This window comes from Octopus bimaculoides, chromosome 6 (genome assembly GCF_046866305.1).
Source record: "Octopus bimaculoides isolate indiv1 chromosome 6, ASM4686630v1, whole genome shotgun sequence".
Taxonomy (NCBI): Eukaryota; Metazoa; Mollusca; class Cephalopoda; order Octopoda; family Octopodidae; genus Octopus; species Octopus bimaculoides.
The window spans coordinates 45,114,682-45,133,289 of record NC_142933.1 but is presented as its reverse complement, the minus strand read 5'-3'; the positions used below and the strand labels follow the sequence as shown (position 1 = coordinate 45,133,289).

The 18,608-nt window shown below is 36.2% G+C and overlaps 1 protein-coding gene across 11 annotated transcripts in view; it reads left to right on the top strand.

The window, feature by feature from the left end:
- The window catches only part of LOC106873829 (pleckstrin homology domain-containing family H member 2), a 719,935-nt gene that overhangs the window by 411,891 nt on the left and 289,436 nt on the right, over positions 1-18,608 (top strand). For all 11 annotated transcript variants that reach the window (XM_089353814.1, XM_089353811.1, XM_089353808.1 and 8 more), the window contains 2 exons: positions 2,921-3,328; positions 13,708-13,774. In XM_089353814.1, coding sequence (XP_089209940.1) covers positions 2,921-3,328; positions 13,708-13,774 — 475 coding nt within the window. The remainder of the gene's footprint in view (positions 1-2,920; positions 3,329-13,707; positions 13,775-18,608) is intronic.

The window sequence follows — 18,608 nt, the reverse complement described above, 5'->3', positions numbered from 1 at the left end:
GGTTTTGCAGGACAAACACAAACACATATACACACGCATATATATATATATACATATATATATATATATATATATACACACACACATACATATATATATATATATATATATATATATATATGTATGTATGTATGTATGTATACATATGCATGCACACAGGCTTCCTTCAGTTTTCATCTACCATGTCCCCACACAAAGCTTTGGTTGACCTGGGGCTTTGGTAGCAAACACTTGATCAATGTGCTACACATGAATCTGAATCTGGAACAGTGCTATTTGGAAGCAAACTGCTCAACCATAAAACTGTGCATGCACTGAAATATATATATATATGTTTCCTGGAAAAAAGTACATGGGTCACTACATGGCTAAAAAATACCATATATCATCGTTATCATCATCATTTAGCATCTGTTGTCCATGCTGGCATGAGTTGAATGGTTTGACCAGGGCTGGTAAGCTGAGGGGCTGCACCAGACCCCATTCTGATTTGGTATGGTTTCTATAGTTAGATGTCCTTCCTAATGCCAACCACTCTGAAAATGTAATGGGTACTTTTATATGCCACTGGCATGGGTACCAGTTACATGACACCAGTATCTGCCACCACTACAATTTCACTTCACTTGATGGGTCTTCTTCTCAAGCACAGCATGTTGCCAAAGGTCTTGGTCATTTGTCATTGTCTCTATGAGACCCAGTGCTTCAAAGATGCTTTCTACATGCCACCAGCACAAGTGCTAGTTATGCAACACTGATATCAGCCACATTACCTCTGTGAGGCAATACACATACACACACACACTTTCTGTCTGAAGATACACTTCAACATGTTGAACTGTTAATCCCAATATATCTTTTTCTCACCCTGTTATCTTTCTCTCAATCCTTTCTGTCAAAGAGCGTAGGCTTCAAAAATCAAAGACTTTTCCATTCTTCTCGAGTGCCAAACTAATACACCTGCTTGTTGTTCCCTCACTTGTTGTCATCTTTTGTTTACTGTAAATTCGAACTATATATATATATATATATATATATATATATATATGTGTGTGTAGAGTGTTAGGTGTATTATTATATCATCATCATTGTAACATCCACTTCAGGGAAGAGGAAAAGGGGGAAGAAATGAATAGTTTGGAGAAATGGGTAGCTACATGGCCCAAAAATAGTACACACACACACACACACACACACACACATATATATATAATACAAATAATAAATGAGTATATGCATATATACGTACATGTATGTACATACCTACATCTACATGTATATATAGATGCATATCTGGGTACAGGACATTGCAAAAAAACGTGGACAAAATGATAAACAGAGTACAGAAAACACACAGGGCACATAGAGAACATTTAAATTTATATTGTATAAATGAGACTAGACTGCAATATCAAAGACTGGTTATTGCCAATTCAAATATGCTTGAGATAGACTTATTTCTGAGCTCACATCACATTCTGTCTGGTTTCTGTGACTGTAGAGGAGATAACCAATCCAAAATGCTTGCATCTAACAGTCTGGGTAGGTAACACTGTGAACTGATTTTGGTGTATTTGCACTATTTGTTTATAGTGAGAAATTTTCTCCATAACAAAACACAGTGAATGACTTTCCTACGAGTTCAAATATGCCTGTCATATATGAATTGGAAATAACCTTTTATTTATACACATTACTACTTAGCCCTGCCACTCCATAACTTCTTTCTTATGGTTATTATATAGATTTATATTATGGATCTTTTATTGTTTATTTCTTTCAGCTATTAATCTGTGGCCATGCTGGGGTTCTGCCTTGAATTTTTAGTCAAATGAATCGAACCCAGTACTTCTTTTTCTAAGTCCCCTACTTATTCTATTGGTTACTTTTGCTAAACTGCTAAGTTATAGGGATGCAAACTCACCAACGCTGGTTGTCAAGTGGTGGTGTTGGTGTGTGATGAGGCAACACAGACAGAAAGACACACACATGTAGATATACATACATAAATGTAGGTTAATTTGAATGGCTTAACAGATCCGACTTAACTGGACTTTTCTTAGACTGTTCTTTTCTTCTGAAAATTGGCCTTTGTACCTGAAATATAACGGTTTTATTAAACTTACTGCATTCTCAGAAGCTGTATATTTTCTCTCTTTTTATATTATATATATATATATATATATATATATATATATATATATATATATATATATATATATATATATATATATATATATACATACATATATGACGGGCTTCTTTAAGTTTCTGTCTTCCAAATTCATTCACATGACTTTAGTCAGCCTGAGGCTATAGTAGAAGACATTTGTCCAAGATTCCATGTAGTAGGACTGAACCTGGAACCATGTGGTTGGAAAGCAAGCATCTTACCACACAGCCACACCTTTGCCTGTATACATATATATACATATATAAATACACACACACGCACACACACACACTCACACATAAATGATGAGCTTCTTTCAGTTTCCGTCTTCCAAATCCACTCACAAGACTTTGGTTAGCCTGAGGCTATAGTAGAAGACATTTGCTCAAGGTGTCATGCAGTGGGACTGAACTCAGAGCCATGTGGTTGCAAAGCAAACTTTTTATTTCTTTATTGCCCACAAGGGGCTTAACATAGAGAGGACAAACAAGGACAGACAAAGTGATTAAGTCGATTACATCGACCCCAGTGCATAACTGGTACTTAATTCATCGACTCCGATAGAATGAAAGGCAAAGTCAACCTTGGCGGAATTTGAACTCAGAATGTAACAGCAGACGAAATACCGCTAAGCATTTCGCCCAGTGTGCTAATGTTTCTGCCAGCCTGCCGTCTTAGCAAACTTCTTATCACATTGCCATGCCTGTGCCTTGATGACGAAAATTAATTTTTTCTTTTCTTTTGCAGCTTCTTGAACAGGGTGATAATTCATCAGTAAAAAACGACGAAGAAGAAAAAGGAGAAGAGGAAGACAGCAATTCATCAAAGTCATCATATGCAGTTACACCACTAACCCCAAAGTCTCAGACAGTATCTTTTGTTCCTTTTGCACCGCCAAGTTCTCCTAATGGTGTTTTTGTGCCACCCCAAAATTTGCAATATGTCTCTGCATTGGCCACACTGCCCAGAACTAAGTGCCAGCCAGCATCAATGAAATTCAATGAAGAAATATATTCTCAGGTGCCAAAACGAGAAATAAGGATTTCGACGTCAGATATCCAGAAGAATGCTCTTTATGATGAGTGGCCAACATCACCCTTTGATCGAGAACTTCCTCCAAGGCTCTTATTAGCTGACCCACCTGACTCAAACGAGGTGAGATTCTATTATTATTATTATTATTATTATTATTATTATTCAGTAGTTTTATTTTTATAGCGTGCTTTCACTTCACTACCGAGTGCAGCTCTGTGTACCTTGGGTATGTGCTGTGGTTTGTTGCAATGCTCTTATGGTTACTGTATTGAAAGTGTTTTGCGTAGGATGTGTGCAGTGCCCATTAGTGCAATTTTCTGTATGTTATATATTCTGTATCATTTCTTCTTCTTCTTCTTCTTATTATTATTATTAATGCTGTTGTTGTTTTACTTCTCAGGATGTTTGGTCTTGTTTGTTCTGGTAGATTCTGTGAGAGCTGACAACAGCCTGCTGTCAGAGGTTTCACAGAGTCTCTTTCTGCACATTATAAATTTTGATACTTGGTTGTTAATTATCATGGGAGACATTCAGCGTCCAAGTACCAAGCTCAAAATCCAGACTGTCCCCAGCAGAGCAGTCTTTTGGGCTTGCTCTGCTCTCATGTCAATTCCGATTTCTCAGACATATTTCTTGAGCTTGGTTGCTAAGTGTTCTGAGGGTCTCTGCAAGTACTGGGATGACAAGCACTTATCATCGTTATTATTATTATTATTATTATTATTATTATTATTATTATTATTATTATTATTATTATTATTATTAATGAGTGGGAGAGCAGTGCATGTTGTCGAAGAGATACTGGGGTAAAATATACAAAGCCCAGCATACCCATCATGACTATCTGTCTAATAAGGGTACACCATCTGTGCTCAACATGGTGAACTCATATCAAGATAAGCAACACATGGCCTTGTAGGTAAGGCCCTGTTAGAATTTTCTTCAGGTTGAGTAGCCCATTCTTCTCAAAAGATCCTTGAATATGGGCTGCTTAAGAATGTTAAACAAATCAACCATGTTTCCAGTGGTGAATTATTCAAACTCCAAAGAATTCCTGTCAGCACATGGCTATGATGCTCTCCCACTACTGCTGCTCATGATCAGAGAAGCACATATTGTAAGCCACCAATGAACATGCTAAACTGGTTAAGGTCAAACAACTGACAAGCAGTAAATCTGTGGTACTGAGCAGAATGTTTGCTGTAGCCCATCGTTTTTTTAAAATTTTTATACCAAGACCAAACATGTACATGATAACACTTCCAATCAGTTAAGATCAGAAGCCATGGAAGCCAGTGGCAGGTACTGCATCAGGCCAATATCATAATTATTATTATTATTACTGATGTTTTTCAATCACAACACTGTCCTACCCAGTGTCAACCACTCTAGTGTTACTTGGTCAGCATTTAACAAGGTGTTGAGTTGCGCAGCTATTTGTCCATGACATTCACCAAATCTTTTGATTCAGTAGCCTTGAACTCCATCTGGTCCCAGAGTCTTCCAGTTGCTCATTTTTTATGCTGATTCCCTTCACTTCCCTAACTGAAATTATTAGTTCTGCCTGTTTTGGGCAGACTGCTGTTTGATTCAGTTCTTGCAACCATTTAGCATCCTTCTTGCGCTCCTTGTCTTTGCTCCAGATATCACTTCAAAACCTTTGACTTTCATTGTTATCTGGTATCAACTTTTCATCTGTACACTCTCCATTTATTTCTTTATAGAATCTCTTCTTATCTACTCTGAATAACCTATTCTGGTGGTAACCCTTCATTCTTTGGTCATATCTTACCATCTTTGCTTTCTTTGCAATGAGACGCTATTTCATTTCCTCCATTACCACTTTCAGGTCCTTTCTTTCACTATTATACTTCCTTTTCAGCGCCCTGTATTTTTGTTCGCTTTTAAGTTCCCCTTTCTCTTTTCGGTCTGACACAGAAATGTCCTTCGAGAGCATATCAAAACTCCACATGTATTCTTCTTTTCCAACATGGATCTTTTCTTTTGTTACTCCCATTATATTTCCTTTTCTTGACATCAACTCCCACGTTTTCTGCTACAACAATACTTGCTGCCTTGATCAAATTATTTGTTTCTGTGATGTTGTTTGTTCTGATGTATTTCAGAATTTCATTGACATTTTTCGTTTCTTGGCTCAATTTCCACCAATCAACCTTTTTAAGATTGCAAATAATGTTGCTATCATTCTCCTGTAGGCTTGCCCTTATTCTGTAGTAGATTGCCTTTTGCTCATCTGTCATGTCACCATTAGTTTTATTGTCTTCTTTTAGATCATCTATATGTCTCTCATCAAGTAAACTACCACTCCTCCTTTCCTGTGCTATGAGATTACTTCTATTTGTAAGAACTGCATTTTCATCCTTATCTCTGCTATTTTCCAAGACCAGTCTTTTGATAGCTTCGAACTCTACTTCAGTGAACCAACGATGCTTTCTTATTGCTCTAGCTTGATTACATAGCCTGTGTTCCGCGAGTTGAAACAATCCCTTTTCCCTCTAATGATCATATATACATTGTCGGTAATCCCTAATTTGAGCACTATTTTCATTTACCAGGTTGCTCTAGTAGTAACACTCCATGACCACAGCATTAATTTGCTTGCTCCATCTATGCCATGTGTGGTGGTCCCTTTCTGGATATTAACAGGCTGGAGCTGGACCAAAATTTCTCAGCCTGCCAGATGCAACACTGTCACCATCAATGGCTTCAGTTTCATTACCCCTGTTTTTCACAATATTTTGTTTCTTCATTGTCCCTCATATGAGGTAGCAATTATCACTACTACTACTACTACTACTACTACTATTATTATTATTATTATTATTATTATTATTATTATTATTATTATTATTGAGTGAAAGAGCCGTGCATGCCATCAAAGTGACACTGGGTTACAAATATATGAAGCCCAATATATCCATCATGTCGACCTGTCTAATAACGGTATACCAGCTACATGGCACTCTTCTTTTAATTTTGACTCTATTAAGTTACTTTCGAGTTGGCCTTGGTGATGGATTATGTCAGCGATGTTTACCTTAGTGATGGATTGTCAATCGTATACAAAAGTAAAGAACTTTTCTCTCTATTATACTTCTGCTGAGTTACTTCAGTCCTTTATATAAACTAAAAAAATGAATTAGACTGACATTTATTTTGAACCTATGGAAGGCACACGAAATGCCGAAATATTGTTCAAAGCACCAATAAATAAGTTACTTTCGAGTTGCACTTTTTGTCATTAAGATGGCCTTGGTGATGGATTACGTCAGCTATGTTTACCTTAGTGATGGATTGTGTCAATCGTATACAAAATATAGAACTTTTCTCTCTATTTATTATTATTATTATTATTATTATTCTTATTATTAAGTCAGTGAGCTGGCAGAATCATTAACACACTGGGCAAAATGCTTAGGTTCACTTTGCCTTTCATCCTTTTGGGGGTCAATAAAATAAGTACCAGTTGAGCACTGGTGTTGGTCTAATTGACTTAGCACCTCACTCGAAATTGCTGTCCTTGTGCCAAAATTTGAAACTATCATTATTATTGTTATTATTATTTCATTTACTTTTAATCTGCATGTTTGTTACAATCACTTGCCAAGACACCCCCAACGTCCTAGGGTGAGTGAAGGATAAGAGATGCTACATTATGACTGAAAGCTTGGGGAGGGGAAGTGGCAGGGACAGTAGTGAAATATCTTCATGTAATGCAACACAGACATTTAAATGGATAGGGTTTTTCTAAAGATGTGGGCAGTACTTGTCAGCACAAGTTTTTGGATTTCTTTGAGACATGGTTCTCCTGGGATCTTATCTAAATGTTTCTGACATCCTTTTTTTTTTATTATTATACCAAGGCACCTACAATAATAGGAACAGTTCTCGCTTTAAGATGCCACATCTTTTGTATTTTAATTTCCAGGCCCTTATATTTACTTACTTGTAAATTCCTTTACAAATATATTTTTATCAGAAGGAACACTTACATCTATTAGTCTATAAGTATTTTCTTCCTTGTCTTTAATAATCATACCTGGTTGATTAGTCTGGATTGTTCTGTCAGTATTGACTGGAAAATCCCTGAGAATAGTGACATTTTTACTTTCAACAACTGGCTCAGGATGATGTTCACACAAGTAAGCAAGAATGCTGATTTTGTATAGTTTACATATTTTCCAATGTAAATACTGTCCTACTCTATTATTATTATTAATATTATCATTATTGTTGTTGTTGTTGCTGTTGTTATTATTATTAGTTAAGGTGTCTTCCCTTTGTAATAGTCATGTGTTTAAAAAGTTTGCCTCGTGACTTAAATAGGGTAGACGAGATCTGAGTGGATGTCTTTTGTTTTTGTATTTAGTTTACAAAATTCTTGCTGTGAACTCATGTATTGAAGCAAATTTTGTATCTTGAGAGGGTCATTATGTCAACAATAAACACACACATTTGTTCAATTTCACTTCTTTATTTATTAGTCAGTTGATTAGTTATTTAACCAACTAACTGATAACTTACTTAATCAGTTCTTTGTCAATATTTGCAACCTCATCAATGACAGACTCTATCCTCTCAATTCCAGGTCCATTTCAAATCTCTTTCTTTTAAATGAACTTTGTACGTGTTCTTCACTTGATACCAACCAAGCTGAAACCGTTTCTGGCTCTGTAGTACAAATGTCTTGTTTTCATAAGTTTTGAATTAAAATCTCCCACTAAACCTTAGTCGCAATTTATGTTCTTAACACCAGCTTAATGATAACTAAGTTATTTTACTAAATTCTTTGTTATATTTAAAATTAAATGAAAGAAACACAGAGCATCTCAAAAGAAATATGGTAACAAAAGGATTAACCCAACCACCTATCCCTGAACTACCTTTAGCTAAATTCAATCTGTTGGAATCATTCAGATTTGGTTACTACTCTAAGGATACCTTCCAGTCTTTCTTCCTTACTGTCTTGAAGATCCAACAAAAACTCACCTGCTCTTGACTAAATCTTAAAAAAAGAAACTGAATTTGTTTTACTGAAATTACTCTTATAAAACTGCCGTAGTAAGTATGGTAATTATAGTTCACTGCTAAGTATAGTAACACTTTAGTAGTTATGATAACTACAATACCAATAATAATTAAGGAAGCTATGTGTTTTGGTCAGTAAGTATGGTAGGTATGGGAACTGTGGTAACCATGATTGTTATAACAACTGCTATGTAACCTATAATAACTATGGTAGCTTTGGTAACTATGGTAGCTACTGTAGCTATGGTAACTATGCTAGCCGTGGTAATTATGATAACAGCAGTAATTACTGCTGCTGCTGCTGCTGCTGCTGCTACTACTACTACTACTACTACTACTACTACTGTAAAATTATGTGACTAATGTTCCACACAACAAAGGTGACTTTATGATTTGATGCAAATGGTTGGATCTGTCATCATTATTTCTCTTAATCATGTTGTTTAACCCCGGGTGGATCAATGACCAAAGGCTTTCCAGCCATGACAATTCTGTGTTTTATATATATCATGGACTACACTGTACAATGCAGCTTTCTTGAGGATGGTAGGGTGTGATTTGAAGGAAATTTTACTGTTATTTCTAGTTAATTGGGTGACCACTTAGATACTCCCTTATTAACGCATCAACATATTTTTGCTGTTGCTTAGTATCTAACTTAGATAGATGTAAGCTAAACACAGCATTTATACAGGACTATAACTGAGAGAGAGAGAGAGAGAGGTGGGGAAGTGGTTTAGGAGGAGTTTGTGTGTGGTGGGGGAGGGGAGTTTGATAATTATCATTAAAAGACATTTTTATCTTTTATTTGTTCCAGTCATTAGACTGGTCTGTGGCCATGCTGGTGCACTGTATTAAAGGGTTGAACCAAACCTAGTGGTTTTTCTAAAACTTACTTATTCTATTATTCCCTTATACCAAACTGTTTAAGTCCAAACTGTTAAGTTAGAGGGACATAAACAAACCAACACTGGTTGTCAGACAATGGTAGGGGACACACACACTACATCACTCACACACACCCCACATCACTCACGTACACACCACATTACTCACAAACATCACATCACTCACACACACCACATCACATGCACACACACCACATCACTCACACACAAACCACATTACTCACACATACACACACACTACACCACTCACACATACACACCACATTACTCACACATACACACACTACATCACTCACACACATACCACATCACACACACACACACACACACACACACACATTATTGGACTCTTCCTTTATTCAATGATGGTTGAAGGTTTTGCATTTTCGAGCTGTACAGCCACACAGATGATTTGTTCATAGCAATCAAATGCATGTGCTGTACACTATCTCACTTCCTCCATCAAGTGAGCATTGCCTGTACAGGTACACAAGCGTTCCACATGTTTAGATGTCACAGTATTTACAGAGCAAGTAAAATGAAGTGTTATGCTCCAGAACTCAACGTACCACCCAGTCTGGGAATCAAAGCCTTGTGAGTGGATTTGGTAGACGGAAACTGAAAGAAGCCCGTCGTCCGAGACCTTTGGAAATGGGCTGTGCGTGAGAAGACCCGGCAAGCCAAGTAAGATCGTTGCCAGTGCCCCTGGACTGGTTCTTGTGCGGGTGGCACATGAGATGCACCATTTTGAGCGTGGCCGTTGCCAGTACCGCCTGACTGGCTCCTGTAGGATTTTCGAGCGAGATCGTTGCCAGTGCCCCTGGACTGGCTTGTACGGGTGACACATAAAAGACACCATTTCGAGCATGGCCGTTGCCAGTATCGCCTGACTGGCCTTCATGCAGGTGACACGTAAAAGCACCCACTACACTCTCTGAGTGGTTGGCGTTAGGAAGGGCATCCAGCTGCAGAAACTCTGCCAAATCGGACTGGAGCCTGGTGTTGCCATCCGGTTTCACCAGTCCTCAGTCAAATCGTCCAACCCATGCTAGCATGGAAAGCGGACGTTAAACGATGATGATGATGATGATGATATGTTTGTGTGTCTGTGTTTGTGCCTCCAGCGTTGCTTGACAACTGATGCTGGTGTGTTTATGTCCCCGTAACTTAGCGGTTCGGCAAAAGAGACTGATAGAATAAGTACTAAGCTTACAAAGAATAAGTCCTGGGGTTGATTTGCTCGACTAAAGGCGGTGCTCCAGCATGGCCGCAGTCAAATGACTGAAACAAGTAAAAAGAATAAAAAGAGAATATATATATATATGTGTATATGCATGAATATAAATGTGTGTGTCTTGTGTCTGTGTTTGCCTGCCACTATTGCTTGATAACCAATATTGGTGTGTTTACATCCCCGTAGCTTAGTGGTTTGGCAAAAGAGACTGATAGAATAAGTATTAGGCTTACAAAGAATAAGTCCTAGGGTCAATTTCTTCAACTAAAAAGCTTTCTACAGTGGTGCTTCTGCATGGTTGCAGTCAAATGGCTGAAACAAGTAAAAGAATATAAATATGTCCACACGCGTACACAACAGGCTTTTTTCAGTTTCTGTCTATCAAATCCACTCATAAGGTTTTGGTCATAAGGTGCCATTCAGTGGTACTGAACCCAAAACCATGTGGCTGGAAAGCAAACTTCTTACCATGCAGCCATGCCCATGACAATAGAAATTATATTCCCAAGCCAGGAATTGAACCTAGGTCACCTTGGTGAAGGCCAGAAATCCTAACCACTAGGTCACATGGGGAATGTAAACTAATCAATGATAATTGTAATGATGCTGAACATGATTATAATGATGATGATGAAATTATATACATTTGTCTGTCAATTATTTATCCCTGTCAATTATATTTGGCTGTTAAATGAAAGTTAACAAACCAATAATATCTTTGAAATTATATATCCATTATTATTATTATAACATATTTGATCATTTCACTTTGATCCAACCTCATTTCTTCTATATTGCTGTCATTCATCTTTATGTTCATAAAATTATAAATATTTGATGTCTATTTAAACGATTAAGTGGCTAGTTGTAAGGTTCAATATTTGTAGTTAGGTAACTTGTACAACACATAAACTTACACACACACACACACACACACACACACACACACACACATATATTTAATGTAGTCATTAGTAATAGCCGGTCAGAAAGTTATTGTTGGTTTCACATCTATTGTGTGGTTAACAACATAGGCAACTTATCAGATTTCCTGGCCAGCGGTCAAAAGGTTTGATGAGTTTTTACTAATGGAGGTAAGAATACAGTCTTGATCAATCAGGGTTGTGAAAAGAATCCCTGAAAACAAAATCTTCAATGTGAAAACCCCCTCTAGGTAAGGTGGAGTTATCTCCCTTTGACCAATTCCATTTGTGTCTGAAAAGGGACAACAGCAATTTATGTACGATTTCTGTTTATTAGTCAGCAAGCAAGGAATTCCATGTCAGCAGCATAAATTTTCTCTCATGAAGGCACTGATTAAACATCTCACTTTTGGAACAACTGTTTCTATATCTATGTATTTTTCCATACTTGTGAGAATTAGACAAATATATTAGTGAGACACTGTTTTATGGCCAGAAGCCTCTCCTATCCCCTAACCCTTACCTATTTCTCAATTAAGTGATCTCTTAATTCACATAACTTCAAAGGTGTAAAGTGAACATAGAATTTGACAGGAGAAATAAAAACACCACCCCTACTTGTAATGACAGTCATAGAACAGAAATGTAAGCAAATACACAATGTTGAGAATATACACCTTATTTATATAATTTTATTGTTGTGACTTCAGCATTGGCAAAATATTCTTTTAAGGTGATAATATAATGTAATAATAATGATGATGATGATGATATTGAAAATGATAAAATTTTAGCTGTATTAATTTGACTATATGAACTCTGTGAAGATATTCTATGTTTCTTGATGCTCTGAGTAACTTTTGCAGTGTTCTTGATATATGAAATATATACTCTACACAATGATTGAGTACACTTTTCTCCTTATTGTCAATACAAACTTTGCGTGTGTGTGTGTGTGTGTGTGTGTGTGTGTGTGTGAATTTCCACATCTGCCATACACATAATTTCAAACATTTTTTTCTACTCTTATCTCTAAACAATGTCTCTGTGCATTCAACTGTGCTAACGATTCTTGTTATTCTCTACACCTCATTTAATTCCATACTTTCCTATCTGTCTGTATTCTATTTCTGTTTAACCAATATAATATACATATATTAGTAAATGTTGAACTATAATATTATGGGATGCTATACATACAAAAAACATCTATATGAATGTGTTTCTATGTATGTGTGCATACACACACACACACACAAGATATGTTGTTGACAGCAACTTCGAAGTTTCAGCCAGACGATAGCTTAGCTGGCCAAAACATTGAACTGCATTGTCAACAGCATTGTTGCTTTAGAATTATAAATTTGTACTCAACAAAGTATAGAGTAATCCATCAGATTAATGTAAAATTGTTTTTATTATAACTGAACACAGAGCCTGAAAGATTGCTTTAAAATACATGGTGTAGTTTATAAATATGCCTCCTCAAGTATCATAATAGCATGAAACTATTAGTAGTTATTTCAATTGTGTATTTAATTTGATATATATATATGTATATATATATATATATATATATATATATATATATATATCAAATTAAAAGTAAAAGCACCCACTACACTCTCGGAGTGGTTGGTGTTAGGAAGGGCATCCAGCTGTAGAAACTCTGCCAAATCAGATTGGAGCGTGGTGTAGCCATCTGGTTTCACCAGCCCTCAGTCAAATCGTCCAACCCATGCTAGCATGGAAAGTGGACGTTAAACGATGATGTAGGATGTATATATATATATATATATATATATATACATGCAAATATATGCAAGTACATATATATACATGCAAGTAAGCACATAAATGCAAACCAAGGTGGACACAATAGTATTCAGATACCAAAGGTAGTGTAATATGCTTTTTTATCAAAACTGCCAAAACATTACAAAAAAACTGTTTCTCAGAGTTTCACGTTTCTGTTCATCGGACATTTGTGATCAAGTCGCATGGGTGTCTGCTGACAACATTTTCCATCATATAAGTGTAAAATACCCAATCTTTCTGCTGTTTTCACGTCTATATTGTTTTCGAAATATTACCTTTTTGTCTGTATAATACAGTACACATTCAATGCTTCCAAAACCAAAAACAAAAAGTTTGTTTACATATGTTGTTGCATATATATATATATATATATATATATATATATATATATATATATATATTTACAAGATATATCTTTGTGTAACACTAAATGCACAGGTAAAATTACTGTCTTGAAATTGCAATGAACATAGCTTGATCATTTCCTTAGACTAACCTTCACAGATATACATATTTCATGAGACAAGTACTTTAATAACGACAGACCAATGTCTCTTTCTTTTTCAGTCTGAACCTCTCTATGAAGAAGTATGGAAGGGAGCTAAGCATAAAAGTGGCAGAAATACATCCCCAGGTAAGACATATACCATTACCATTCTTTATAAATAATTTACGCTGTATTGACAGTGGCTGTGAATGGCACTAATTGCTGCTTTTGTTATTGTTGTTGTCTAGTGTCACATGAAACTTGATCCTTCAAACCTGTGACCAAAAGATGTTCTCTTCATAGATGTTCCACATTGTTTTTCTATCAGAGATTATATTGTATCTTTACTTAACACATTAGCTGCAATTTCTAGCAGTTTAAGGCTGGACATAGGTTCCTTTGTTGGTTCATACTCTTTACTTTTTTCAGTCATTTGACTGCGGCCATGCTGGAGCACCACCTTTAGTCGTGCAAATCGACCCCAGGACTTATTCTTTGTAAGCCTAGTACTTATTCTATCGGTCTCTTTTGCTGAACTGCTAAGTTATGGGGACGTAAACACCCCACCATCGGTTGTCAAACAATGCTGGGGGACAAACACAGACACACAAACATACACACACACATACATATATACATATATACGACAGGTTTCTTTCAGTTTCCGTCTACCAAATCCACTAACAAGGCTTTGGTTGGCTCGATACTATAGCAGAATATAGCAGAAGACACTTGCCCAAGGTGCCACGCAGTGGGACTGAACCCGGAACCATGTGGTTGGTAAGCAAGCTACTTACCACGTAGCCACTCCTGCACCTATGTGTATTAGCTTTTGTTATACCCGTGTTTTTGTATGGCTAATATGACTGGTTAGCTTTAAGGTGCAAGCTGGCAGAACTGTTAGCATGCCGGGCAAAATGCTTAGTGGCATTTCGTCCATCTGAGTTCAAATTCCTCTGAGGTTGACTTTACCTTTCATCCTTTCAGGGTTGACAAAATAAGTACCAGTTGAGCACTGGCATTGATTTAATCAACTTAGCCCAACCTTTTATTTCTGTTCTGGCCTTCTGCCAAAATTTGAAGCCAATCTGACTGGTTAACTTGATACAATTTTGCTGCTGTGAGAATCCATGATTTGTAATATGATGGATCTATGACCAAACTGTGGAAAGACTAGTTTATTTAGTTACAAATAAATACATCATGATGGGTAATTTAATTCATAGAGAATTGACAAACAGACCAAACTGTGTTAGATGACTAATTTGTGTAGCCATAAATAAATATCTAGTGGTGGCTAGTACAGCTTACTGAGATAAATTGCATTTGAATAACCGTTTAGTATTTAAACCAGCCATATGTAAATGAAAAAATATTCTACTTGTTTCATATTTAAACAGACCATATCCAGCTCCTCATACCTACCCTATAATGTCATTCTAAAAATAAATAATCACATCACTAAAATCTAAGAGATATGAGACAATGCATTGGTAATTCAGAACAGTGTGAATAAATAAGCATTACATTTGACAGAGTAATCTGAATTCTAAAGAGTTAAGCTACTCTGGCTCTTAGATAAATTCTATTTTAATGGTGCAGGCATGGTTGTGTGGTAAGAAGCTTGCTCCCCAAGCACATGGCCATGTGTTCAATCCCACTGTGTGGTACCTTGGGCAAGTGTCTTTTAATATAGCCTTGCGCCAATCAAAGCCTTGAGAGTGGATTTGGTTGACGGAAACTGAAAGAAGCCTGTTATATATATATATATATATATATATATATATATATGTATGTATGTATGTACGTATTGTGTGTGAGTGTGTGCGCGTCTGTGTTTATGTCCCCGTAGCTTAGCCATTCAGCAAAAGAGGCTTACAGAATAAGTCCTGGGGGTGATTTCTTCAGCTAAAACCCTTTAAAGCAATGCTCCAGCACATTATTGAAATCTCAGAGCTATGAGATAATGCATGATTAATTCAAAACAAAGGACTATGTTTGACAGAGTAATCTGAATGCTAAAGGGTTAAACTGTACTTGCTTCTACATAAATTCTATTTTAAAGCGTTTTATACCCAAATATAAAACTTGTATAAATTTTATATCAGAAACTTGTTGTGTTCTAAATCTGAGATTTAATGATGATAAAGTTCTTGGTTAATTTCAAATATGCTGTATATTACATTGACATCCCTATGATTGTAACAGGGGTTGGAGACTCAAGATCAGTGTCATCACAATGCATGGATACACTGAGTAGTTGCCTAAGGATCCAATAGGTCCAGGGTCTCAATGCTAATCTCTATATGCAGTGACTTGTATCAATGAATACAAAAGGCGCACTTTTTATTTTTGCTATAACACTCCTAAGATGAACCTGCTCAAAGTTAGGCTATATAGCATCTATCTTTTAGATGTTTCAGTCATTGGACTGTGGCCATGCTGGAGTTCTGCTTCGGGGGATTTAGTTGAACAACTGGCCCCTGTACTTATTTATAAGTGTGATACTTATTCTATTGGTCTTTAAGTTATGGAAACATAAACAACCAACTCCAGTTGTTGAGTGGTGGGAGCAAACAAACAGAAGCGCAGACACATGCACACACATACTCAAGCACAAAGATACATGCACACACACACGCACACACACACATACACACTTATACTTGAGCTTCCACACAGTTTCCATCAACCAAATTCACTCACAAGGAATTGGTTGAGCTGAGATGATAGTAGAAGACATTTGCCTCATGTGCTGCACAGTGGAACTGAACCTGGAACTATGTGATTGTAAAGTGAGCTTCTTACCTACACAGCCATACCTGTCTTTCTCTATTTTATTGGTATGGCAACATTAAAAGTCAGCTCTGCCAGATAATGGAATATTTATCCATTATGAATCATTCCTACTGCTTAAACTAATGTACTCCACTTTAACATGTTACCCCCAACATCAGCCCTTATTGTAGAGACCTATAATCAAATGTATCCCTGTCATAGCCATCCTTTCATTTTGCTTCTTAAGGATTACATTCCCCGGTATGTCTTTTTTTAAAGCAAGTAATGATTTGGTTGCTATTTCTGGCAGATTGAATGACCATGTAGAGACACTGTTTTTGGTATGTCACCATGGTGATAATTTTGCAGCCAGCTTTCTAATACAGAAATTGATAGCTATGTTCTGATAGGTTAGCTATGCATTTTATAGTCATGATTAGCTGTGAAGTTTAACACTCACCAGAACAATCATCATAAACAGAAACATAAGCTGACTGTGGTAGGCTTTGAACTCAGAACATAAAGAGCCGATACTCAATATATCACAAAAGCAAGGCAGCTGATTCTGCCAATCAACCACAGTTTTATCTGATATTCTATCAACTCTACCAAAATAATAAAGAATATCTGTGTTAGAATATTAATTACAATTGCTGCAATTATAATTACTTACAGTCACATTAATTAAAATTATTTCATCAGATAGATTCAAAAGCCTGTTTCTTTTCTTTCTTTTCCAAATAATTACAAATAATTAGTTAATTCAATAACAGTATATAACTGGTTCTTATTTGATTAAGCCTTTTCCATGGAATTCAAAATCAAAATGCTAAGTGTTAACCCTTTACCTGCATAATTTAATTTAATGGTTATTCTTATAATGATGTTAATTATCTGCCAAAATATAAAACTGGCATTTTCTGAAAGTCATGTTGCTTCATGATAAACTTAATTTACTTCAACAAAAGATATTTGCAAATATGATGTTCCTCAATAAAAGACAGATAAGGATAATGAAATTCTGAGTGGATATATCAGATTTCTGCAGTGAAGGGATTAACCCTTTAGCATTCAGGTTACTCTGCCAAATGTAATGCTTATTTATTCACATTATTTTGAATTTATCAAGCATTATCTTGTTACTTGGAGATTTCAAAGATGTGAGCATTTATTTTTAGAATGACAGTGTAGGGTAGGTGTAAAAGACTGGATCTACTCAGTTTGAACATAAAACTGGTAGAATATTTCAGGTCAGAGGTGTTGCCGGTTTAAATGCTAAAGGGTTAAAACCATCATGGCATTCATGAAGAATTTAATCTGGTTTTATTCAATTTCTGACTCTAACATGATATTTTCTTTGTAGTTTAATAAGCCTCATCATCATCACTGCCATCACCATCACCACCACCAACACCACCATTACCCACAGCATCAACACTACCACCACCACCAACACCAGCATATGTCTATTTTCCTCCATGCTGGTCTTTATTTTATAGACACCCCAGGATTTGAACTCTCCTTATAAAGTGACATGACCTGATACCACAGGCACTCTACTGAGCCTACCATCCATTACCCTTTTTAATTACACTAATGATTTCTAAATTAGTCAAGAAGCTCATATATCTGTAGGGGGAGAGGTAGTCAATTATATTGACTCCCCAGTAGTTTACCAGTACTTTATTTTAACAACCCTTGAAAAATGAAATACAAAGTCGACCTCAGCGGAATTTGAACTCAGAATGTAAAGAGCTGGAAGAAATACTGCAAAGTATTTTTTTTCTATGCACAAGCAATTCTGCTAGTTTACCGCCTGAATAACAATACTACTATTAATAATAATAATAATAATCCTGTCTACTAAAGGCACAAGGCCTGAAATTTGGTGGGAGGAAACTAGTTGATTACACTGACCCTGAAAGGAAGAAAGGCAAGTTGACCTCAGTGGAATTTGAACTCAGATTGTAAAGACAGTTGAAATGCCAGCTTGGCATCTTACTACTAATAATAATGATAATAATAAAAATGGTAATGATAATGATTTCAAATTTTGGCACAAGGCCATCAATTTCAGAAGAGAAGATAAGTCAATTATATCAACCCCAGTGCTTATTTTATTGACCCCAAAAGGATAAAAGGAAAAGTCGAACCCCGCAGCATTTGAACCCAGAACATAAAGACGGACAAAATGCCCGCTAAG